Source organism: Mya arenaria, chromosome 14, assembly GCF_026914265.1.
Source record: "Mya arenaria isolate MELC-2E11 chromosome 14, ASM2691426v1".
Taxonomy (NCBI): domain Eukaryota; kingdom Metazoa; phylum Mollusca; class Bivalvia; order Myida; family Myidae; genus Mya; species Mya arenaria.
Genome location: NC_069135.1, coordinates 11,352,623 through 11,379,377, shown reverse-complemented (window position 1 = coordinate 11,379,377; position 26,755 = coordinate 11,352,623). Strand labels below are relative to the sequence as shown.

The 26,755-nt window shown below is 34.0% G+C and overlaps 1 protein-coding gene across 2 annotated transcripts; it reads left to right on the top strand.

The window, feature by feature from the left end:
* The first annotated feature begins 834 nt into the window (after positions 1-834).
* Positions 835-26,755, top strand: LOC128217658 (transmembrane protease serine 3-like). 2 transcript variants are annotated; one of them, XM_052924949.1, is made up of 16 exons: positions 842-971; positions 1,319-1,428; positions 4,244-4,346; positions 6,336-6,542; positions 6,881-6,995; positions 8,354-8,480; positions 8,968-9,092; positions 9,378-9,453; positions 9,992-10,103; positions 12,690-12,829; positions 15,470-15,614; positions 15,942-16,060; positions 16,598-16,733; positions 17,203-17,486; positions 20,919-21,023; positions 21,675-26,755. In XM_052924949.1, exons 1-16 carry the CDS (start codon positions 881-883, stop codon positions 21,912-21,914), a joined length of 2,235 nt encoding a protein of 744 aa, XP_052780909.1. In that variant the 5' UTR covers positions 842-880; the 3' UTR covers positions 21,915-26,755. The 2 variants fall into 2 exon arrangements, with proteins under 2 accessions (XP_052780910.1, XP_052780909.1); XM_052924950.1 differs by lacking the exon at positions 1,319-1,428 and having other exon boundaries at positions 835-971.

The window sequence follows — 26,755 nt, the reverse complement described above, 5'->3', positions numbered from 1 at the left end:
CAAAATCAAGGTATTCATGTTTCTGGCTAATCGTAATTCCATTAAAATATAAATGTCATTATTTGCGTCTCAATGACATCTCAAAAACCATTTCGGGGGTTGCAGTATTTGCCAATTCGTTTATTGATATATCGGTCACGTTCTTCTCTGGGCTTGCTTTGATATATAGTGAATTGTTGTTGACAGTAGTCTTCGATCGAGGCTTATAGATATTGCGATGAAGAAGGTCAACGCATATAAATGTCACGGAATACAGCTTGGATAATTATTTATATGAAAAACTACGGAAACAAGTCGAGTAGTCGTATAACAACATTTTTAAACCTGTCTCAAACAATACGAATACATATCAAAATTTATATACAACTTTTACAGCATTTTTTATCGATGATTTACTCAACGTCGAATGAACACTGGTTTAATGGTGCCCCTTTTTAATGGTGCCTTTATGCTACCATGTTATTCACTTATTTCAACGGGGCCCATACAAGTATCCATGTGTTTTCTTTATAGGACTTGTTTTTGGTCACCGATCATCGAATTTATTTAAGAAACTGTACTTATCGTTGTTGGTCATTGAAACAAAATGCGTTGCTTATATGTTACTAGTACGTGATAAGTGCTAAAAGGTATTCAAATCTATAGATGTAAAAATAATAATATGTTTAAATGTAAAAAGTGTCGATGTGGTTTAAAAAGTAAAAAAAAATCGCAACAAAACACATGTCCCCACGATGTTTTTCTAAAGAGCAACATTTTGAAAATGCACTTAGAATGCATCCGGTTTTATAAAAGCGTCATGTACATCCTGACCACAAGAGAACACTGCTGTACAAACAAGAGAACATAGGCTTTATATGATATAGGGTTTAAGAGGATAATGTCGTGGTTATATTTTCTTGCCCTGTTTGCCTCGAAGTGGGAATATAGTGTGATTAGCGTTAAAAATGATTTAAGGACGAGGAGAGAAGGTAAGTTGTATCTTAAATTCATTTGGAATGATTAGGATCTCAAAATATTTTAACAGTTCGATTAAATGTTTGTTTTCGCCAGTATTCAAACCCTTCCTCTCGATTCATCAAAGGCAACTTATCTGCAAACAAAATGTTGATTTACTGGTTGGTATTTTTGTATATAAAATTGTGTCATTTGTCAGGTTGAGCGATGTGCACCTTAAAATACATAATTTTGTGTGATCTATGTGTCGCGGACATCAGAAGCAAATAGAAATACACACGGTTACCTTTTGTTATGCTCATAAATCCAAAGTGTCCGGTCGAAGTAACATCTAATCTATGATTACAATTTGATTTTGCAGATTATGTTGGCGATACGATCTGCAATTCGACTATTAATATTTCACCAGGCGAAAAGGGAAGCCTGTTTAACGACGAAGGCGGTCGAGAAAACTGCTCTTATTATCTCCAGGTTCTATTTTGAATGCTAAGTATTTTTTCACCATTATTTTAATAAATATTCAAGATTGAAAACATTGAAATTATTTCTTTCCAAGTATAAATAGAACACGGTGATTATGCATAGTGGATTCTTTCCGTCCATATTTTTTATTTACTGGTTCTAAACGGCACCGATGCGAAATCTATCCGTAAAAATCGCAACAAAGTTTTACTGTTCTCCTTTTGGGTTCAGGAAAATATTTCTTTATTTTAAAGAATGACCATATTATTAGTGACTGTAAATTTATTGGTTTTAAGCGATGTCGTTTTACGATCGTGTCAAATTAACCTAAACAATGAAGAAAGACATTTCACATAAAAAACATATGCGACGAACAACAACGGTGTTTTTTTCTTCTATTTTTGAAATGTCACTTATTCTAACATATTATATAAATGTATAGCAGTTAAGGACTTACTTTCGTTTTAACACGGCAACGGAATGTAACCGTTGAGGACACCGGATTCTACTGGTATTGACACGTTACATGTTATTATTTTGGAGTCTGTAACTCTTGCTAATTCAAGAGGATTTTGTGTGTATTTAATTAGGGTATACTCTGTTATGCTGGACTGAATAAAGGGTTGGGCCTAAAGAAGGCTTAAAAAGACAAATCTGTGTTTATGGTAGCGGTCTCAAATATAAAATGTCGTGACAAAGTTTGTTATTATTGTTTTTCCACAGAATTTCTCTGAAAAGATATGGTTCGCAAAACATTCATTTATAGGCATATTTACTAAACGACACTCCTTGTTCCGGAGTGGACGTGTTAGGTATATCAGGTTGCATTCAACACAGAAACATTTATTTATAGGCATATTTACTAAAAGACACTCTTTGTTCCGGAGTGGAAGTGTTAGATAAATCAGGTTGCCTTCAACACAGAAACATTTATTTATAGGCATATTTACTAAAAGACACTCTTTGTTCTGGAGTGGAAGTGTTAGGTATATCAGGTTGCCTTCAACACAGAAACATTTATTTTTAGGCATATTTACTAAAAGACACTCCTTGTTCCGGAGTGGAAGTGTTAGGTATATCAGGTTGCCTTTAACACAGAAACATTTATTTATAGGCATATTTACTAAAAGACACTCCTTGTTCCGGAGTGGAAGTGTTAGGTATATCAGGTTGCCTTTAACACAGAAACATTTATTTATAGGCATATTTACTAAAAGACACTCCTTGTTCCGGAGTGGAAGTGTTAGGTATATCAGGTTGACTTAAACACAGAAACATTTATTTATAGTCATATTTACTAAAATACACTCCTTGTTCCGGAGTGGAAGTGTTAGGTATATCAGGTTGCCTTCAACACAGAAACAAGTCTAGTTGAATTCACTGATCAATTTTGTCGCAAATATGCTGTTCTATGTTCATATTCATGGAACTTGTAATTATATAATCTGCTTTTTTCCTGATATAGGAAGCAGTCTTAAAAAGGCAATATGAATTAAAATTATGTTCTTTTTTCAGGATTTAAGTTATTTAGCATCTGTGCTCCAAAAATTACGTCCTTGTTGAAACCATCGTCTATTGAAACCAAACAAAATATTAATCTGTTTAGAAAATGAAAATAGTCGTGGCATGAAACAGAAAAGACGCAATAAGTTATTATAGTTCACTTTAAATTAAACTATAACTGTCGTATGTGAATTAGGGAATTAGGTTTTTGCTTCCTATAATTTTATATTCATACATCTAATCACTTTTCTTGAGAGTAACAAGTAATAAGTATATTTTTTTTGTTCAGGTAATTAAACTGTCTGGGAGTGCCTTAAGCGATAATGATCCCTACGTGTGCTCGTCCCATGTACATCAAAGAGAAAGCATCGGTGCGAATAAAACAATACGATCACTTATATCAAGTATACACTTTATCGTAGAACATTAGAAATAATCTACATGTATTTGACATTTATCCGACCACTTCTTGAATATGGCGATATTATTTTTGACAACTGCACTGCAAAAAAAAAACAGGATTTACATTACAATCTGCCGATTCGGTACAACAATTTAAAAGAAAAGCAACTGTGAAACGTCGCTATATAAGGACGTCAAATCTTCTTAACAGATTTGTGTTGGCAATGAACAGCGATATTACACTTAACGATAAAGACCCTGATCTACTAAATGCCGCGCCGTTGTATTGAAATTGGAGAATCTACCAGTTTGCTTGTATTTTTATTATTCTACTTCTGTTTGTAATTTTATATAAATGTTTGTAAAACATTAAATTTAAGGAATGTATTTCAGTAAAATGACGTAGAGGGAAATAATAAGTGTAAAAGTTTCTAGGTATCGTTCCATGGTTTGGTTAGTATACTTTAACGTATCACGTGATACTAGCCATGATTATGTAGACTGCTTTAACGGTCGATGAAATAGTATCTTTAAATTAGGAATGTAATATAGCGACGGAAAACGAACTTCTTGAAGAGCTAAAACTGATTGTAAGGTGGTAATAACTCACCGTCTTTTCACGGCAAATGTCATTGAGATTTTGCTTCGTTTAACAGGTTGACGAGAACGTTTTTTGCAAACAGTAGAAGTAAAATAGAATCGACATTGACACGGGGGTCTTCAAATTATAGACTTGTCTAGTTTTCATTTGAGCAACACACATCAATTTAAGTGGAAATGGCTGTTAAGCAGCGTGCCTGTCCGTCCTATGAAACATCGACATGCTGCTTAGGAGAGCTTATTAATAATGTAAAATCTCCATAATTTCAATGTTCCTATTAATTGACAATAGAACGCTCCTATGACGTTGATATTGCAGGCCCCAGACGGTTATGTGGTGGAGTTGACAGTAGGCATGGTGACGTTTGGAGCTGATACGTGTAGCGATAAATGGCTGTTGGTTCGAGATGGCGCGAGCTCGCGTACGTAACCCGCATTGATCCTAGAGTAACGTCGACCTGTAATAAGCTCACATGAGCACGATGTATTTATGGCGACTTCTGTCGGCCATCCATGATCAATAATAGCCCTAAACTACTGGTTTTGTAGTCCTCTTGCAGATCTTTCTTCAAATAAATAAATTAATTGGTCTCATGGCATCACAGGATTTTGATTTTCATGATATTCTGGTCCAATCCTTCAAAGCCAAGATGTTTGAATTTGAATTTTGCACGCCTCAAATATGCCACTTGAGTCAATAATGGTCTGCTACTTAGAACACGTTGAAATCAATTAAGAATAAGTCCTTGGGTTATCTGGACAGAGAAGTTCGAACTAGGTTCCTAATTTTGATAATTCAGTAAATTAATGCAACTTTAAAAGTGTGCACAGATTATCATGCACAGCTTAGTATTGTCCTAACATGATTTTTACAAGCAAGCCTTGGGCCAATTTCATTTGGCAGCTAAAGCTTTAAACACCAACGAAAGTACATATTATCAACATGAGGGAAATACTGTTTCCCGAGGCGAAGGCGAGGGTAACAGTATATACCCGAATGTTGACAATGTGTACTGTCACACTGGAAGCCTTGCAATATTTATTTTATTATACCGAACACAGTTACATTTAATCAATTTATTCTGTAATTATTGCTTGTTTACATTATTAGCTGTCATTTTATTGCAAATGACGTTTAGAAATAATGAAAACACCGGTTGTTACCAGATTAACAACACATTTTAATAAACGCTTACCATCTCAGCCTTGGGAAACCAAAAAATGCCCATTTTAAGACCTTTTTGTACTTTTGAAATCTTTATAGTCTCAACTTATGTATTTCCATCGGCCTCCGTATGAGAGGCAAAAGGTTAAGAATTCAGTTCCACTGCCTCTGATGTCCTGAAAAAATATTATTTTATTTTCACATCGTAGTCGATAACTTGAACCGTTTTGTTATGCAATTTTATTTATTGTGCGGGCATCAGCTCTCATTATTAATGCGGCAATTAAAAATTCTAAAGCACACGCGCATCTTTTCTGCGCATTTGATATTACTTGGTCAGTCAACATTACCGGGGAATATTAAAAAAGTATTGACCGCTCGGGTATAGGGAATTTAACATAGAGAATACAAGTGAGGTATGATAATAATCGTTAGCCTTTAGGGTACTTAAAAGTACTTTCTTATGACAGTTTCAAAAATTGTAATATTGTCCTTGGGTGACCTTCAACTTATACACTCAATAAATATTTGACTATTTGGCTTTTCCGAATATTTATGCGTTCGTTCTTTACCAAGATGGTTTGACATACTTTCTAATATCGAAGCTACAGCCATGAGCATCTTTACAACTGGTGTCAGTTAGTAAGATTTACATTACCACAGTAGGCACGGCTTCATCTACAAAACAATTTTGGAATGCTTCTAGCATAAGCACTTAGCGTCATGTGAGACAACTTGACCCTCTTCCTATGTAATTAGCCCACAATAAGTATGGACATATATTCTAACAAGCGTTTTTGAAGTATGTCACCCTCGACTAAAAACAAGTTGCATTGTTAGTTTAATAGAAAACAACGTAATTTTAAGACGGCAAACTTTCATACTGGTATAAAAAAAATAAATACAAAGCGCTAAGTATTCTTTGTGTCAAAGATTCTTAAGACATGATCCAACATAGGAATGCAAAAGCACTTTGTTAAGTTTAGAAACACAACTTAGTCATACTTAATGTAGCAACAACCAACAAATGATTTTGTCTTGTGAAGTGCTTTTTAAGTACTTTTAAAATCCGGTTCAAACCAAGAGGCTGCGGATAAATACCAAAACAGGGGTTTCGAAATGGACACTTAAACTGTCAAGGTTCCTTATGTACGTGATAACTACACTTTCCATGATTTTTTTTATAACAAAGAGAAAAACGGTAACGCCGTAACAATGATTTTAAAATGTACATTCATTTTTCCAGAGGCTCATTCTGTATGGGAAATCTGTAGTAAACACACCGAGAGCGCAAAGAAGGAGCTATGGCGGGGCCGAAATATGTCTATCGAGTACACAAATAAAGCCGGAAGTGAGGGAAAGTGGTTTCAGCTGGATTACACGGGGGTGGTAGACAACTTCTTGCCGCTTCTTCCCCCAACCACCACTGAAACACGTGTTAGCGGCGATAACGGTATAAGAAGTTGTATTTAACAAATTGACGCTGATTCCACTGTATAGTAACTGTGTACTTTAGCCGTACCATATAAGTAACTATAACGAAAAACGACTTGTCCCTTAAGCATTTTACACCTACGGTAGAGAAGCTTAGCAATTTATGGTAACTCCTTCAACTATGTTTACGTTATTACATGTATGTGAAAGTGCACGTACAAATCGATACTGTCAAACAAAAACAATTATTTTCTAAAGGCTTCAGAATAAGGCAACATTTTTAGGCGTAAAACTGTCAAAACAGGATAAGAAACAACAACATTGACGGAGCGTCATATTTTCTCTCCTTTTCCCTAGACTGCAGCGACCGGCGACTAAAACCTGATGGGGACTTTGAGCTCCCGTATACAGCCCCGGAAGTCGAGGACAATTATGTGCCCATTTACAAGGTCACTATCGAACACGACCATAGGTAAGGAGACAAATTAGGGCTTAAGTCGTCAAGAATTCATGTCAACAGTTACACTACGATTACTTTGTTGTCGTTTTATCTGTTATGTACTGATGATTCCTACGTGTACAGGGCCACTTTCCGCTAAGATCACAATGCTATTTACAGGCCTTTAGTTGTCATTAATATTTTATCGAAATGAAAAGTCCCATTCCAACAAAAAGAGCAACGCGAGCGAATGGAAACCCTTATATATGAATTATTTAGTCGATTACGGGGCAAAGCTCGCAATAAGTAGATTAAGTAAACAAAGTATGGAGGAATACTCATTGCTGTATGTAGGCTGTTCTTGCCAAACATCAAGACGTGTTATTTTATTCATCATACTTATATTTGTCAATTTATAACCAATTAGTGTCTTGGTGCCTCAATGTAGTTTTATGATTAAATATATGTCATAACCAAATTATTTTTCCAGACATCTTAATCATTCAATCTAATTTTGAAAGCAAACACTTGTTGTTGTTAAAAGAACGATTACAGTTATCTAGCAGATATACATTTAATACCTGAACTGAATATGTATGATGGCGGATAAAGAAACTGTGCCTTTAAAAGTTTCAAAAAAGGCAAGCCTTTCGATAATTGCTTGAAAATTACCCAAACTATTTGCCATAATTTGGGGCATACATGTAACAGTGATACATAAAGGTTCGATCTAAATCTTGAAGCGAGTTTCAGAAAGAGTGCTCTTTAAATTTGCTTTAGCTAAGGTTATTGCACACATAGTGTCACTAGTTCCCTAGTAGGTATTGCCAAACTTGACAATCAATGTAGTTCTGTACTTCACGTTTTGTAAACGTATGCTTTGTTATTTGTCGTTCATGTTGCTTTTGGAATAAGACCATTTTAATTTAACAATGAGCAGGATATCTGTATAAATTAAAATGACAGATGTACATAATAGAAACACCCTTTATCAATGTCGGATATAAACAGTTTACCTTAGTCATATAATGTACACTGAAGAGTTTCAATTGACATAGAACGAATGCATATTTACATTTTTTCCATATAGTTATAAATCTTGGAAAGTACTACAAAACATAACCTCAATTTTAATGTTTAATTAGTCTTTTTAAGAAGTTTTGGAAAATATAGTTCATTTAATAACTAATACACATGAATTATGTGACAAAACGGTAGAATTAACTGATTAACATTTCTTTAGTTCATAATGCCTGATGTAGAAGTCTTATAAACTATGCGTTCGATCAAACTATCATCGACTCTTTAACTTATCTATACGCCTACATGAAGATTGAGTCTAACTGTGCGTTTGTATTTTTTTCTAAAAACTGATATTTTATTTTTCATAGATGCACTGGCGGGTCACAGTGTGAGGTGAACCAATGTGACAATGGTGGAACTTGTGTGACAAACGGTCATAAGGAAACCTGTCACTGCATGAAAGGATACAAAGGGGAGTTTTGCAGAGAAGGAGGGGTAAGTAATGTCATGATGCGAAGGGCGTGTACCTAAAACCTGGGTATTTTAGTCATCTTCACGATGACACTGAAGCTCATCTTTGGTGGTCGAGAACCGGTTTACTTTAACCAACAGAGCTTACAAGGATGGACTAATAACATTTATATTACATGTCTAACATGTAAACTAACACTTGAAATAAGTGTTTGTGTATATTATATTGCAAGTATATGATAGTATGATTTTAACAGAAGAAGCAAGGTTACTACACACAGATGTAAGACATGTCGAGCCATATATTTGTCATGTTTGTGTGTTTTGTTTAATCAAGCTACAAGGTTCTATAATAATACTGGGTTTGGAGATTACATGTGAAGGGATGACTACAGGGTTAGGGACACATTGAATCATAATGCAATATAACGCGATTACTGATTGCTCAAAAAACATTATTTATATGCTCATATTTCTTTGAAACATTTTATGAACCTGTTTGTTCTAACAGTCTTTTGCTAGTAACCTGGAATTCGAGCAACGGCCCCAAGATAGGACGGTTAAACGACAAAACCAGGCAGTCGCCGTGTGTATTGTGAAACCCCATATAAACGGCGACATTGTCCTGTATTCTTGGTTTGTTGATATTAAGTTCATACTTATCGAATCGGACTTTAAAAGCAACCTGACTTAAATTGAACAGTTCTATTTCTTTTTAAATGTTGAAGAGGTGTACCCAATTTTTTCTTTCTAAATCTACTGCTAAGCGCTTTAAGAATTGAATAGTAGCAGTATAACCTCCGTTCAAATCCTAAAAGTAACTGAAGTTCAAGAGGAAGGCCATAAACCGCATTTACTTGCGTGACAAAACCACTTATATTGAACTACTTGTGCTAAAAATAAATTCCCAGAAATTTGTAGGTTGTTTAAAGGAGAGCCAATACCGGAGTACAGAGCATCTACCGGGTATGGAGACCGACGCAACGGCATTCTAGAGGTGCGTACACGGGTAACAAGATAACACAAGGCCAATAGGTGTTCGAATTTTTTTGCAAGTTTTAAACTGCATCTACGTTTCTAACATAATATCACCCATTCATGTTCAACCAAAATTAAGAAAACACCCAATAAATAAATATTATTTGTTGTTTTTTATATTTCTGTTAAATGACCAATTTTAATTATTCTTAAATCAAACTTTGCTGCTTTATTTGTTACTTCGAATGATCGACAACATCGTTGGTTCGTAATAGTTTTCCTGCAAATGTCTTTTGACACTCGCTTCGTAAAACAGGTCATGGTCCTGTCGTAGCTTTGGTTTCGTTTGCACACTTCCGCGATATTGTGCTTTTATCGTCGTGCCAATGAAGTCTGCTATTCGACAAACCTTTGTTCAAATTGTAAATTTAACACTGAAAGATCGAATGATATTATTGACAATATAATATCTAGCCCATGGTTATTTGGCTACTCGAAATGACCGGGGAACTAAAATATAAACTTTTTTATATTTAATATGTTGTCATCGTTTACAGATTAAGAAGTTTAATGAGCAGAACGAAGGACAGTATACTTGCCTGGCACGGGCAGGGAACCTTACTGTGGAACATGTTTTCTCCATGACGATGGTCAATGACTGCAACTTAGGTAGGCTGTTTAAAAAAACGATAAAAGAATTAATCAATCAAATGGTGTCAAGTTAATCCTTAAATCAAATTGCAATATGTTTCTATCTTTTATAAGACTTATTTACCATCATATTTCCATGTGACAATCACACACAGTATCATTACAGCATTAATCATCATCACCTAATTTTAACACGATCTGCGCAGCATAACAACTGTTATGTTGAATAAAAAGATGAAGAGTAGTCATTGTTGGAACATGTGTGTGACTATATCTTACTGTGAGTCTGCCTGCTACTACAAATGAAACCATGAATTTTAGCCAGAAAAAGCTTTGCATAAGTATATACGAAATATAATGATATCGACTCGTATTCAAGTCAATTGCATTGCGTATAGTATATTGACGTTGAGCTTTAAACATTTCGTTGTGGCTATATCCGCATGTTTGATGAGCAGTTTTCTATCTTAGCTTCGCCAAAGTCATTTTTAATTACTTATGTCACGTATCCAGATTAAGCTCAATTTAAGGAATGTATTTGCACGCAAGGTATTGCTTTCGCTAATGTTTTTTATATCGTGACTACAACTTTATTTCGAAACACAATGTTAACAGTTTTAAATTAACAGAGTTTAAATTCAGCCTCACGTAAGTAAATGCAAATATCTAAAAATGGTTTTAAAATTTAAGTTATACTGCTGCGACAATTTAGACTTCCTTGCAAATAGTCTTGTTTAACCCCCCAGTAAATTTACATTTTACTGACCGTTCCAAGGCGGTACCTAACAATCCTTGATAAACATACCTAGTTTTCTATACATTGTATGTTCTATGTCTTTGGCGTTTGCCTCAGTGCCATTAAACCGGGTTTATGTTTAAACATTTTGCTACTGATCTTGTTTCTGTAGCTTCTCGCATAGATATTGATATTTAAATGTTAAAGTATTATTAATAGTTGCATTCAAACCTTTGAGGCTCTACCGGTTATGTTTGAAACTAAAGAAACAGTGTAATTAAAAAAAAATACAAATAAAAGGTCAACAATAGTGAGTCCGCATAATAGATGATTTTCTTAAAAAAGCGAGCGACATTTATTTGTACACACACTTTTATTTCAGTGAACATAATGTTAACAATTCGAAGCATTTTTCCACCAACATTTGATATGCATGAATTTAACCAGACTTTTTATTTAAACTAACGCTATTAAAGGTTTATTTTATATTAATTGCAAATCAATCTGTTCTTTATTGAACCGTTTTTGCACAATTGCTTTCAAGACAAACATCCTATCTCTAGTAGGTCAACCCCTGTGAAAGTCAAATTGAGAATCTTTCAGTAAGTTATATTTTACTTTTGAGTGGTTAACCATTTTAGGAACTCTGGTAAACATATTTTGAAAACTTCTGTTGTAGGAGATTCCACGGTAGTAACTTTGGTTTCAGAAGTCGCTTTTTTATAGGAATGTCAAAGATTGCAGTTGACATGACCAATTTCAATCGATATTGTTTTAAGAATATGATTCTAAATATATAAGCCATTCGTATATTGTAATGTGTTAGGTTCTAACGTTAACATTAGGAATAAAACAGTGATGTTTTACTGTCTGATAATGAATATTTAACATTATATTTAGTTTTTTAAGTTAAATATATCTGTTGAATCTTGATTGTACCAGCACGCATTTGTTAATCAAAAAGTCGATTTGTCAAATCAGTATATTGTTCTACAGTAGGATGCTTTGCATTGGTGAAACTGTTTCTTTGATGTCGTTCAATGCATTGTATTACTGAGATGTTAACATTAATGTGCTTACCCCCCCCCCCCCCAAAAAAAAAAAACAAAAAAAAAACACTATCATCTTAAAGTAACCAAATGGTTTGTGTATCAACTTAAAAGAGTTTAATGATAGACAAGGATAATTATATAATTGAGAGCATTTTTTGTTTCAAAAATGTGGAATTTTGTGAATTTTAAACATTCGATTTTATAAAAACACGTCAATTCAATGTATTTCATTGAAAATAAATAGGTTTTACAAACGTTTTTCTTGTACAAAAGACACTTAGTGATGGTAAGAGCATCTTTCGTTGTGAAGAAATTTAATCATTCAAATTTAACTATACGCTTATACGACAAACATATTGAAGGTCTTTTGCATAAGCAAAATTTCCTTTCCGTAATCCTTTTCCGTACAAAGAACAAATAGATACAAAACTCCATTTAATCAGTTAAATGTTAATCAAGATGCACGTTGTGTTAACCGAATTGCGTTATTTGATAATGTAAAAGGCCTTTACTTGAAGAAAATACGATTTACATTGCGTTTAGCAATATAAACAAAACTCCAATCTTATAATGATCAAACGTACAAAAAATGTATTTTTTATATTATAACCGTATTAGAATAACATCCTATATAATATGTAATTCGTACCCACAGCATCCAATTTTGCCGTTCATGGTGCGTTGTGTAGATTCCCTTTAGCTCTCCTCTAATAACAGAAAGCTATAAACTATTGTATTAAAATACCACTTGATAACATTATCAATTCGCAATACTCGACATGTACTATTGTTTTGATTGACATCTTCTATTTTAAGAGGGTTTCAGGGGACCGACAAAAGAAGAAGAGATTGTGGGCAACACGGTTTTCCTGACATGCTCTGTTCTAAATGCGAAAGAAGTACTCTGGAAAAAGGACGGCGAGGTCATCGATTTGGAAAAAAACACAAGAATGAAGGTCAATTATAATGTTTGCAGTTTGACATGATGTTCGTGAAACTAAAATCTATTTAATATTTCTTAAAAATTATGACGGTCGATATGTATTAATATGTGGAATTTATTGCTCGATCACCACGTTGTAAATTGAGATAAATATGCTGCTGCTCAAATGTACTTGAACCATCTTTGTCAAACCGATGCGATTATGATACAGGCAAAATCTTTATGACTTCATTTACTTTAAAGATATTATCATGTCATTATTTATGTTTTAAATTGGTCGTTAAGTACTTTCAGACTCTGACTTTGTCAGCATTAATATTTACGTATTTAAGAAATTCCAGACGATCACTTTTTGATTTTTTGTTCTTAAGTGGTATATCTAACCCAACACATAAAGGCCATCCTATGTTACCCTGCATTCACCAATGTCTGAATTGTACACATTTGAACCTATAATAAGAAATACGGACCATACCAACAGTTAACCCACATTTCTAATATGTAGTACTTGGTTTATATTTTAAATTTTGTTACAACTGATACATTTTGAGACAAGTGTAAGGTTATGGCGTTACAAATTTGTTAAAGCTACAAGTACACTCGTGTATCAGTGATTTCCGTTCCATTACGTCAATACCTTCATTTATCGATAAAGCTATTTCAATGAGACTATGGTCTGTTTGAGGTATTTGTATTTGTGTATATGGTTTTTAGACTATCTGCGCATGCGTGCAGATAGTCTTAAGACCGCAAAATCCAAAGAACTACTTTTTTCATGTCGTTTTAACCCATTGTTTTGTCTCAATGCGCTCTATGTTTAGCAGAATGTCGACGAAATCATAAAAATAGTTTAGTCGTATTGCGGTCCGAGTATGAGTTCTTGCTTGTTCGGCTATTTCCGCGCTGTATATCTGTATCCCGACGTTTTATTTATAGCAGAATATAATTATTTTTAGATCGTAATATTTATCAGATTAATATTGGTCAAAATAATGGAGGCTCTGGTAGGAAGGTAACATACTGATATTCACTCTGAGTTAAGCCCAAGATGTTCTAGAAATTATTACCGACCGCAAGTGTCCCATCGCCTGCAGGGTTTGTTATTATAACCTGGTGTGACCTTGAAGCACGCTTATTTGTAATGATGTATTTTTGATATTACCTTTCTGAGATAAGAAACAAAAATGATTGTCTCAAAGTCAAAATAGTTGTATCTCAGGTCCCGCGTTGCTAATGCTTCAAATACTATGATTTGCCCGCTATACAATAACAAATTACTTTTCATTCTATGATTTTAGGCGTATACTTTTCTAATAAGATGTTTTCATTTTTTTGCGTAAAAGCTTCATCCCGGTGTATTTTTGGCATAGTTTTTGACATTAGGCTTTCAATATATTCTAACACACATGCCCTGATACGACAGTGAGTTATGCATGCCTTTGATGAAGCAAAGTAGTTCGGATTTAACTTGTAAAACATCCAAAGAGTGAGAAGCATTCATAACAGCACTTATATTATTTCTACACAGATACTTACATAAAACATAAATAACATTTATTTATCAATAAAACTTGAAAAAGCACAATCATATTCCAAATCTTAGAACATACAATTTCCGATAATCTTAAAATAGTTTCAACTACATTTACTGACCGAATTTCTAAAAATAGTTTCCACATACATTCACTGACCACATGTTTGTCCTCACCGCAGGAAAACGACCATCTGTTAAGCTTTGCCTTCGGTAAGAATTATTGATAAAGTTGCTCGTAAAAATAAAATCATTTTGCTTAAACAAATAAAACGTGTATGTTCATAAAACTTGCGTGACGTATGATATCCAATCAAAGCATCGAAAACTGTAACTTTAAATACTTGGTGATACGTCGATTGAAGTGATAAGCTGTGCATTTTGGATGGAATTATTGCTGAAGTTGTTTGTTAAAAAAATGATTTTACTATAAACAAAACATGTATGTGCATAAAAAGAAATGATATATATGATGTATTGTATTTCCCTATCGAATGATATCTAATCAACGAACCAACGAAAAACCTTTAGAAACGATTGAAAGGGGCATGCAATGTAACATTAAATAAATGGGGATAGGGAATTAGGACGATAGAAGTGACTTTTATATAAACAAAATGACACAAGACGCCATAAAATATATAGAGATATGTTTATTTCCTCGCCCAGTGTGGTTACACCGCGCTCTTGGCCCTCGGCACATTTTCACTTTTATCTATGTGCCCTTCACCAATTCCCATAGTTCAAATTACATTTGCAACTCTCACATATTTGCCCGCAGATAGTCGTTCATCGCCTCGCGCTTTGATTATATGTCTGTTACTCTTGAATTGTGCCTCTATTTAAAGTTTCTTTTCGAATAATTAAATGCTTGGCTTGCCCCTGTAGTTTTCATTGTATAATTGTAATGGGCATATGTTGTTTGGTCTTTTCATTCCTAATTGCCGTCAATACTTATGTGAAAAACTACAGAAACAAGCTCAGTAGCCAAAAGTTTAAACCCCGTTAATGGCACAGGGTAAACGCTAAAGACATAGAACACAAAGATAATTGCTTTTAAAGTTGATGCTCAGTTCTAAGGAGCCATTCCTTTCCGTGTAATTGCCATTTGATTATTTCAAGCACCTTTCAAACAACTACTTGCAAATCTCCAATTTGGAATTGGAAGATGAAGGAGACTACTCATGCGAAGCTACGGACTTCGAAAATTGTGGAAGCGAGAAGACGGCGCATCTCACAGTCTTTCGACTTGGAGCACACAGCAAATGTAATACTGTTTTTATTAATTTGATATGCTTTTTTATTTGATGACAAAGGCTCATGTTGACATCTGTTTTAATAAAAAAACAAAAAGACATCAACGTACAGAATATGAGTCATAAGGCATTAAAATCAAACGAGCGCCACTGCAAGTAAAAATATCAATATGATTAATATAAATTATTTCCATAATGGCTGTTGACGCTATTTAGGACCAAACAATTTAAACACGGTTCTTAAACTTTCGTTGCACAAGATTGCGGTTTCAGAGCGGAATCAATGAATTGTCGATGTAATTAAAACTCGTATTATGGATTGTTCCTGGACATTTCAGACTGTGGCAGATCTGTGCACGACCAGACAAGGGAAGATAGGGTCACACCCTATATTTCAAAAGGAGAAGATGCTTACCTGAAGGAACACCCGTGGCATGTCACAATGCTCCGAGTTGATGTATGAACAAGTTCATACAATGTTAAAAACATTTCTTCAAATGAGAAAAAATGCATGGGATCTAACCACGTCCTTATAAGTATCAGTCATAAATACAGTGATAGTAAAGTTCTTAAACAAGTGAAATATTTCTTTTATGTTTACGCGGTTAATTTCTTTTTGAAATCTTGCAAGGAAATAAACATTTCTTCTATTTTTTATACAATGTGTGCCTGAAAAGGATATAAAATTGCATTTATTGTAGTTTGTTTGGAAACGTGTGAAATATTATGTACGATCGTCACGTCATTTCGTAAATGATGTCGTATCAAAAAAATTCAAAACATTGAAAAATGGTTATTTGCAGTTTTGAAACAGTCACATAGCATTTTAAATTCGTCTACACATCTCTTTAAACCACCTAAAGCATAGCATATATAGGTCTATCGTAAATAATGTACATGCTACCCTAATCTCACTTATCTATGCCAATTACCTAGTTGTAATGAAATGTTGTTGATTTTTTGTCTTAGTTTGGTTTTTATATGCACTTTTTAGCATAACGGAAGGCTGCAACCGTTTTGTGGAGCAACACTGATATCCCAGAACTATCTCATCACAGCGGCCCATTGCATCGCAGATTACCCAGGAGGGAAGGAAAAATTCACGCCCGAAAATATTAAACTCAATTTTGGTTCGTAAATTTTCGCATTGTTTTAGCAGCTTTTTGTTAGTATCGATTACACGCTAACTGTTTCATTCCGGTTTACGTCCCCTCAACGCACATTACATCTGTCAGCTCTGTTTGAAGCCTTGGACTCGCCTTCCTTGTCTCATTTGCATAGACACTGTTCTACCAGATGTTAAACTTTCCTACACTGAAACAGATTTCCCCCATCACTAGTAACCTGTGCAACAATTGAGAACTTCATATGGGAAATACAGACTGTCATCTACCGCAAAATATCATATGCGTGTTTTAACCGGGTCTCTGTACAAATCATTGCACTGTCATGAACGGTTTCCTGCCTTGTATATAACAATAACAACAACTTGGTTCATATACATTTGCATGCGCAGACATTGTTATAATGTTCAGTTAGAAATAAATGCAAATTAAACAGACGTGTCGAGTTTTTATTTTTAATATAGAACTCTTTCAGCCAGTACTCGATGTTTCACATCTAACGTTGCGAAGGCATTTAAAAGGTATATTATTCATGAGGAATTCAACAAGACAGCAACCTATGATAGCGACATCGCATTGATCGAACTTGATGAACCGCTAGAATATTCGGCTTATATCAGACCAGTGTGCCTTGAAGATGCGACATACAACAATCAAAGATTTTTGGAAGGTAGACGGTCTTCCGTATCTAGGGGAAGGGTCGTTGGATGTGGCTGGCTGACGTCTTCACGCTATGGATATTTCCCCGACAAACTTCAGGTTCTCATTTATCTTGTTTTTATGTGCTGAAACATTTCAAATCTGTTCAAATTGATAAAAATGGTTTACTTTTATAACAAAATAACTAAATTAAAAGCCTTTTATTACCCGAGAATATATTTTTAGATAGATGAACATCTATGTCTGTCACCTAATCGTGCCTGGCATGAGTCAATCAATATCAATTGATGCTCCGGCTGGATTGATTATGCGTTGCTTATAATGATTTGGTCGTTGCATGGTAGAATACATTTCCATATAAATCGTATCATGTTACTTGAGTAATGCATGTTAGTCCTACAGAGGCTATAGGTCAAGCTACGAGATATCATTGTGAACATGTACGTCGTTAGGTGTTAGACACAAACTGTACTCAATCCTTTCGCGGGTCAAGCATAATCTCAAGTGTTTGTGAATGAAAACCTTTGAAAGGCGCGAAGTGACGTATTCTACCTTGCCCGATCATTAGTAGGAAAGGGCGATGTAAGCAGTGCCTGGACCTCTGATGGAGTCATCTTAATCAGAGATAATGACATGCGCCTGCACAGGGTTACAAAGGCATGCGAACTTGACAACTCACAGTCGTTGACAGCTCCACTCAAATCGCCGACTTCTCGGAGGTCATATGCATATGTGCTTACCATGAATGTCCAGTACACTTTCATGGTACGCTCACTTTGAAGAGAAGTGTAGATTACTCTCACCTACAATGATATTGATATTTTACACCTGTCAATCTATTACCTAGGTATAAACGCTATTTATCCACGTCCTTTATAAATACCATACCTGTGTTTATTCACCATTTACTGTATTTAACATCGTAAAAAAGTGCCTCGTTTAATTTAAATAAACTGATCGGTTCACTCCATTTGTTCCTTATTTACTACTGCGAGATAAATTTCCACCAAGGCCTACACCGTTTCTTTACTGCCTAACTTCCTATTTTCTGAATTTCCTTTCCTACCTATTGTCTAAATATATGACTAAACTAACAAATAAAGCTCCGTCATGTTGGTACATTCGCTTATTATGTTTAAACTTTAGACTACTGATTTTGTTTCTGTAGTTTTTCACATAAATCTTTAACAATAGTTGTTGTTTAAGTACATTTAGCAAATACATACATTACACACATGATAATTAAGGATTAAGGAGATTGCACTAATATCCTTCTGTATTCTCAACTATTTCTGTCACATGGATTAGCTTCTTAAATTTACTTCTTATCTCTCCAACCAGATTTACACTGACATGTAGAGTTTCTCATAATGTTAAACATATTTGATAATTCATTATTTCATTTTTTTAACTATCGATATACTAATTTACGTATATACGTGTCTTGCTTGAATTATATTTATAGTATTGTTTACAGAAAATAGAAGAGAGGTTTCAGATGTTCATTATCCTCAATTGTATATATCACATGTGTATGTTGTAAATGTTTATTAATTAATAAAATAAATACTAATTAACCATCCCTTATATCACAATATATGAATATGGTTTAAGCCTGCTCTAGCTGAGATTATATTTTCTTTTCAAAAGTTCGGCTCTGAAAAGTTGATGAAGAATTTATCTTAGGCAATGTATATTTGAAATATATGTCATTTATTAATTCAATTTAATCACCCACTCAACGTGTTCGTTTAATCCTGTGTATTCGTCCGGTAAACCCGTTCTTTTAAACCTATTTAATCACCCGATGAACGCATTCGTTTAAACCGATTTAATATACCATTGGGTATTTCCGTTTATACCCGTTTAACATCCCATTGAATGCTTCCGTTTGATTCTGCTTAACCTTTAAGTTATCATATCATTTTTAAAAGGTTTAAACTTACCAGTCAGAGCTTCCGTTTTTTCTCCATGCATATACCCTTTTGAAAGCTTCGGTTAAAACCAGTTGAATATAGCAGAAATATTTTCAGGTTTAATCCTCTTGTGAACGAAACCGTTTGATCTCCTTGTGAACGAGTCGGTTTGAACAGGTTTAATCCCCTTGTGAACGAAACCGTTTGAACAGGTTTAATCTCCTTGTGAACGAGTCCGTTTGAACAGGTTTAATCCCCTTGTGAACGAGTCCGTTTGAACAGGTTTAATCCCCTTGTGAACGAGTCCGTTTGAACAGGTTTGATCTTCTTGTGAACGAGTTCGTTTGAACAGGTTTAATCCCCTCGTGAACGAAACCGTTTGAACAGGTTTGATCTCCTTGTGAGCGAGTCCGTTTGAACAGTTTTTATCCCCTTGTGAACGAAACCGTTTTTACAGGTTTAATCCCCTTGTGAACGAGTCCGTTTGAACAGGTTTAATCCCCTTGTGAACGAAACTGTTTGAACAGGTTTGATCCCATTATGAACGAGTCCGTTTGAACAGGTTTGATCTCCTTGTGAACGAGTCCGTTTGAACAAGTTTGATCCCCTTGTTAACGAGTCCGTTTGAACAGGTTTGATCCCCTTGTGAACGAGTCCGTTTGAACAGGTTTAATCCCCTTGTGAACGAGTCCGTTTGGACAGGTTCAATCCCCTTGTGAACGAAACCGTTTGGACAGGTTCAATCCCCTTGTGAACGAAACCGTTTGAACAGGTTTGATCTCCTTGTGTACGAGTCCGTTTGAACAGGTTTAATATATAGCGATTGACTGACGAACTGTCCTCAGTTCTGCCTATAATGATCGTCAAAACATGTTACCAATATTCACTTTTGTTAAAAATTGCCTCGTTACATCTTGAAAATGAGGGAAGGAAATGACGAAGTGTTTATACGGTAAAATTAGTACCGTTTAACTTCGTTATTCTTTTTTTGTTGTGACATTTAATAATTGTTTATTTAGTAAGGTATATAATAAATGGAATAAAAGTATTATTATAAAGTACGCTTTTCGGATGATATGCATCACGTCTCGTCCAATGAGTAAACACATGTTTCCGTCTCAACCTGCGGTGCCCATTCGAGTTTTTTTCTTCAGCAGCAACTTGAAATTCATGGTGACATTAATTAAACACTTAAAAAAGCAAATATATTTCCTTTAAAAAAATAACTTATAAAACATTTCCAAACAATAATGTAAAAAGCACCTTGAAGTAATCAGTTCAGATTCTAAAAATCAGAAACCTTCTGAAATATAAACAGTTTTATTGACCTGTATATTGCATTGCTTACAATACAAACATGTAAGCGGGCAAAGAATGCCAGATTCCCCAAGTTAAGGTATTCCGACCCTAATCGGCATAATTTCAATTATGATCAATTTGAAAATGTCTTAATGTTTATCATTTCGAACAATAAAGCCTTTAGTATTTGAAGTTATATTTGAATAAATGGGATGGCAACTTGTTTCGAATCAGCCGTACATTTTTAGAAAATCAGCAGCCAGCTATTATTGATGTATTGACATGTGGAAAAGGTTTTCGTGTTTGGATTTTTCAGAGCCTTTATATGCCATATGTGAACAGGGAGGACTGCAGAAATAATATGAACGAGTCCGGGTACCTACATCTTCTAACAAACAACACGTTCTGTGCCGGAAGACTTGTAAGTGTTCTGAATGGTAAATTATTTTAAACATTTAAAATAAGATTTGCGACTAATTTGGCCATTTTTCATCACCAATAATTGCCATATGTGATAAGAGAATAAATCAAGAAGAATTGCGGTTAAGTTCGGAAATTCTATGAACTAACAAAAAACATGTTTTGTGCAAATTTAGTATATGACTTTATTTTACAAGTGTTTTCATGTCTCTTGTGTGTTTGTTCTTTTTTTAAGTAGTTGTGTTCAAACAATTGAAGCAATTGTTTGAATAGCAATTGTAGATTGCTGTCAAATAAAGTTAATGCTTCTTTAGATAAAATACAATAACAGTTAAAATTGATGTGTATGTAACATGACTTGTTTTACAATGAGCCTTTTAGAAAAAATATTAATAGTGATTTTTTACAATTTAAAAGGTCACACACACAGACTCAATATATTCAAGATAGGCTCAACAATTATTAATACATGTAGTTAAAGTACAACTTTTGTTAAAACTGTAGTTATTTGTCCAGGTACACCTAGATTATAACAGTCAATTGTAGATATACAGCTGTATTTAAGTTGTTCTTTTGTCAACGATATCGTTTCGTATTTGTAAGTGTAGCTTAACTTTAGGATATAACAACAGTTCTGAAATACATTTTTCAGGTGCGCGGCGTGGGTGACCTGTGCCCTGGGGATGGCGGTGACGGTCTGCTCATGGAGGCGGTTGGAGAGTTCAGGTGGGTTCTTACCGGCATTGCGACCTTCGCTGTCGGGGGATGCGACAATCCGCTCTTCTACAGTATGTTCACTAACGTGGGCAACTTCTACGATTGGATCAATGACCACACTCATTTCACAAAGGAGCAAGTGGATACGTCGTTTCTGGACGAGTTTCAGAAATAAGCACTTTGCCACAGCAAATTTCAGCTTTAAAATAGTTAATGAATTTAATTGTATGAGATAAAACGTGCATTGGATCACGTTATGTTAGTAACTAAATTGATATCAACATAAGGATAACTGAATTGAATGATTACGTGTGTAGTTCCGATATAACTTCAATGTTTGGGGGGTTTGTTTTGGTGTAAAAGTTTTTTTTTTAAATAGCAATGTTTTCAAATATTGTGATTGCTGTTGCTTGAAGAAAACTATTTTTGTAATCTTTAGGATTTTTTTCGGTATTATTAGAGATATTGTGCTGCATGATATTTATATTTATAGTGTTAACAAAATAACCAACATTTAAAAGACAACATCTAGTCTAGAATAATTTTGTTGTACAAATACATTAAAGGCAGCACATTTTGTGATGTTGCAGTAATTATTGTTGCATCTCTGATTTAAAAATATTAAACAAAGTGACTGTTCGTAAAGAAGTGTCAAATACATAGTACTGTATAAAAGGACTCCGTACACGCAACGTGTACGGGATGGATATACGGACCCGTACACGGAACATGTACGGGATGAATATACGGAGTCCGTACACGCAACGTGTACGGGATGGATATACGGACCCGTACACGCAACGTGTACGGGATGATTATACGGACCCCGTACACGCAACGTGTACGGGATGGATATAGGACTCCGTACAAGCAACGTGTACGGGATGGATATACGGACCCGTACACGTTACATGTACGGGATTGGAATACGGACCCCGTACACGGATGAATGTACGAACCGTACACGGGATGGACAAAGAAAGGGTTTGACCGTGTTAGACACGAATGATAAGAAATAACAAATACATGCTGTTTTTTATAAAACATTATTTATAGACATAGGAAAAACTACTATTAATATAAATTCATAAGATTTAAAAATATCATGTTTAGGTAATCAATGTTTAATGTCATTCTAGATCTGCCTTAACATAATCATTTCATTGTGGCATTTGCTCACACAAAATGTTGAATGATTAAAATTCCACTGCCTTGTCAAACAACAGTTTATACAGACTGTTAAAACACATAACACAACTAATATGAGTGCTATTCCGCGATTTCTTGGCTTCAGGCATTAGGTCAAATTGCGCACGGACATCAGGTCACTGAAAAAAGAAATTATACAGACACAACAAGCTTGTGGCGTACAGACATTTGAAATGCAGATTTGATATGATACAGCAATATGGCAAATTCATCACCATGAAGTTAGAAAACCCCGTGATAGAAAAACCATGACCCAACCTATATAAGTCTAAGTCTAGACTTGTTAAAATTGCACTCTCAAAGCATTAAAAGCTGTAATCTTTGGCAGTTTTTTAGCAATTGACTGTGATCTTTGTGCTTGAATTTAAGGAATTTATACAAAAGTTAGCTAAATCTGAGACAAAATATTTTATGTCAAAACGGGCAATCTGAGAGAGTGTAGCTCTAAAAAATTCAACCAGTCCATTCCCAGATGTGATGATGAAACATAAACATAAATCTGTGTTGTACATGACATTTCTATGAAAAATTGTCAATGTATGCCAACTAATATTCAATCAAAGTAAATTCAATACATAGCTTGTATTAATTTCTAAAGGCATACATATTTATTATTTTGTTTCCCCTCAAAATTGTACCAGCGAGCCAAAAATTGTCTGTCAAAATGTCAAACCTTTTAGATTGCCATCTTTATTCAGATGTGCATTTATTCTAATTAAAAGATATTTTAAGCTCACAATGCTGTTCCTTAATTAAAATACCAAACCCACATTTCATCAGAATTAAAGTTTATCCGGTTGTTCAATGGTTCACGTTCGAATTATAAATACCTATGCACGGTTCACAGACATAATAACTAACTAATAATCGGATTATCGAACAATTATATCTTATAATATGCTAGCTCGTAGTCTTACCTCATTATTGTTGGGTATTCTTCCTTGTTGCTATTTGGCTAATGTAATGACACAGATGATATCGATTCTCGCGCTTTCTGCATCCCTCTGTTACGATTGGCTATTGATTATACGCTCTTGATTGGTTTAATGACCAGCAGCTAAATATTGGCTGAAACTTACGCATTTCTTGAAAATTTACACTAAATATTAAAATTGTTCTATTTACTATTATTATAATAATAATAATATTATTATTATTAAATAATTATTATTATTATTATTATTATATCAGCGTAAATTGAAATTATTATAGTCGCATAAATATGCATAGAAAAAAAAATTGATGTTGTATGACTAAAAGCCAAATTAAGCTGATTCTGAGACAAAACGTAAATAAGTAAAAATTGTCAAACTTAAGAGAGTGCAACTTTAAAGATAGGGCATCTTTATTGCAACTCCCTCATACCAATGGATGAGTCAGAGTCAACCGCTATCAATGAAAATCATGCAAACTTGAATTTAATAATTATTGTTCTGGATTTTAATAAGTATTCAGTCTAATTTCTTCAAAAACAGATGCCTCTTATTTTATATATGACGTCAGAGCGAATTTTATCAGCATTATTCAAGTCAGTTGTCACAATTGTTTAAATACAATAATTAGTGAGATAAGGAAGCTGGCTATTTATATATGTATTTATTTTTCATAGGTATTTATTTTTCATTATTTCTATTTATATTTTATTCGGTTATTAAATTTCCCGCAGTCTGTCGAATTAATTAATAAGATTTAGAATTTGTGTGTTTTAGTTGTATTTCGTATAGTTTTATGACCCACTGGCCATGTGGTTTTTCAAAGCAAATGATCATGTCACTAATTGACATAACGCGCGCTGTCAGTCAAACTAGCCGGCCAATACCCGACCGACCAATCAGCGTCCAAATAAGGCGCGGCTTATCAGTCGCCCTTTGTTATCCGCCATGACCTCCGACAATCTGCACTTCAGTAGTATAATACTTTTTTTTCTAAATATGTATTACAAATGAGTTCTTTATGATTGAGAGAAAGATTAAACAAATAACGAGAGCCAAAAACACTGACATTAACACAATTACATTGATTTTGACTTCCTCTGCATTTCTTTTACATACACAATAATAAATGAGTATTAAAACTGCACTCTCACAGATTGACCGTTTTGACTACTTTTTTGTCTTGGAATGAGCCAATTTTGCGTTATATTCTGGAATTCAATGATATAAGACTGCTGACTAATGATCAGATCACAATTGCTCATATTTAGGTTTGAAAATGGATGTTTTATGGCTAAAAGCGTTACAATAATACTAACGTTTTAAAAAAAAACTAAATATTTCGGCAGCTTTCAAAACAGTTGAGATCTGTTATACTGTGAGGTGTCTTATATGACTGAAATGAAGGCATTGATGCCAAATTTATCAGATGAGACCAAACTTAAAAAAATGTTAAAATTGTCAATCTTTCAAGAGCATCTTTATTTCAACTCCCTCATACCAATGGGAGGATAAGGGTAAACTGCTTTTAATGAAAAGGAATTTCATAATAGGAATCAAACTATGAAGAAAATAAGCTAACAATTAGAGCCATTTTCAATAAAATGAATATCAAAACAAATCTGGTTTCTTCAAAATTATAACTTAATGTAATTTTAATAAAATGCAATTAGAAAACTTGAAATTGATGAATATTTTTGTTGTGTTTAATAAGTAGTCGGTCTCTTTTAACGCCTTATCTTAGATATGATCTTCTTTTATCAGCATTCATCAAAGCAGATGTCACAGATAATATAAAATCGTTTAAATACAATTTTAAGTGAGATAAACCTGCTGGATATTTATTTACTTATTTTATTTATTTATTTACCATTATTCAATTCATGCATAATATGATAAAACTATTTTCCTCAGCTTGTCGATGAAATTAATTAATATTTTTAATAATTCGTGTTTCGTAGATTTATGACCCACTGGCCATGTGGTTATGAAAACAAATGATCTCCGTGCGACATGCACCAATTAAAAAGGCCATAAAAGTACCCGAGAAAAAGACAGTGATGACACTTCTTAATTATATTAGGTGCCACCTTTCAATATAAAAACAACATATATTAGTTATGCACCCAGTTTCTTCGGTCACCCATAAATTGAAACAGTCGTCTGTGGACTTATCAGAAAAATGTATTAGTTAATTCCTACGATTTACTAGAAGTGATATAGCCTTATGTGTTTATATATACGAGGGAACCGATGTTTCGAACGACCCGATTTTCAATTCTCCAGTCTGTTATGAACTATATTTCAGTGTATTTTAAGTTTGAAGTCGTCTGTTTACTAAGACACCGATTATGTGTTGCGTTGTGGAAATCGCTTATATGTTCAAAGGCTGTCGTATACTATATGTATACTAAATATACATTTTAAAAGAAATATCAATAAATTAATAAATAGAAATTTTATTTTTACAAAATTGTCATATTGCAAAGCAAAGTGACAAGTACTCAAATATGATGCCGCATCAAGTCTGGTTACACTCAACTAAATTGAGGAGATTAGTTTTTTAGTGAGCCAAAGTTGTTGCCCTTTTATAAATTGTTCGAAACATACATTTTTATTTTTTTTTTGGTTGTTTTTATATTTTTATTTGTCTTCTACATGTACGGTACTCTATTACTACAATATCCTTTTCCAGAACTTATTTTAATTTGTTAAAATATAACAAATAAAAAAATTAATAAACACCTAATAAATAAAATAGTCGTACCATATGTGTGAGCACGTGAACGTAATATTGTATATTTTTTGTGTATATGCTAATGCTGCCCTATATTGGGCCTTATGCTTATAAGAAATAAAAGTTTGAAAAAAGTTT

Excerpts from the sequence above, each read along its gene's own strand:
- LOC128217658 (XM_052924949.1), top strand. The coding sequence starts at position 881 with ATGTCGTGGTTATATTTTCTTGCCCTGTTTGCCTCGAAGTGGGAATAT. Across the intron at positions 6,543-6,880 it reads ACGTGTTAGCGGCGATAACG|ACTGCAGCGACCGGCGACTA; the intron begins GTATAAGAAGTT and ends CCTTTTCCCTAG. Across the intron at positions 16,061-16,597 it reads TCACAATGCTCCGAGTTGAT|CATAACGGAAGGCTGCAACC; the intron begins GTATGAACAAGT and ends TGCACTTTTTAG.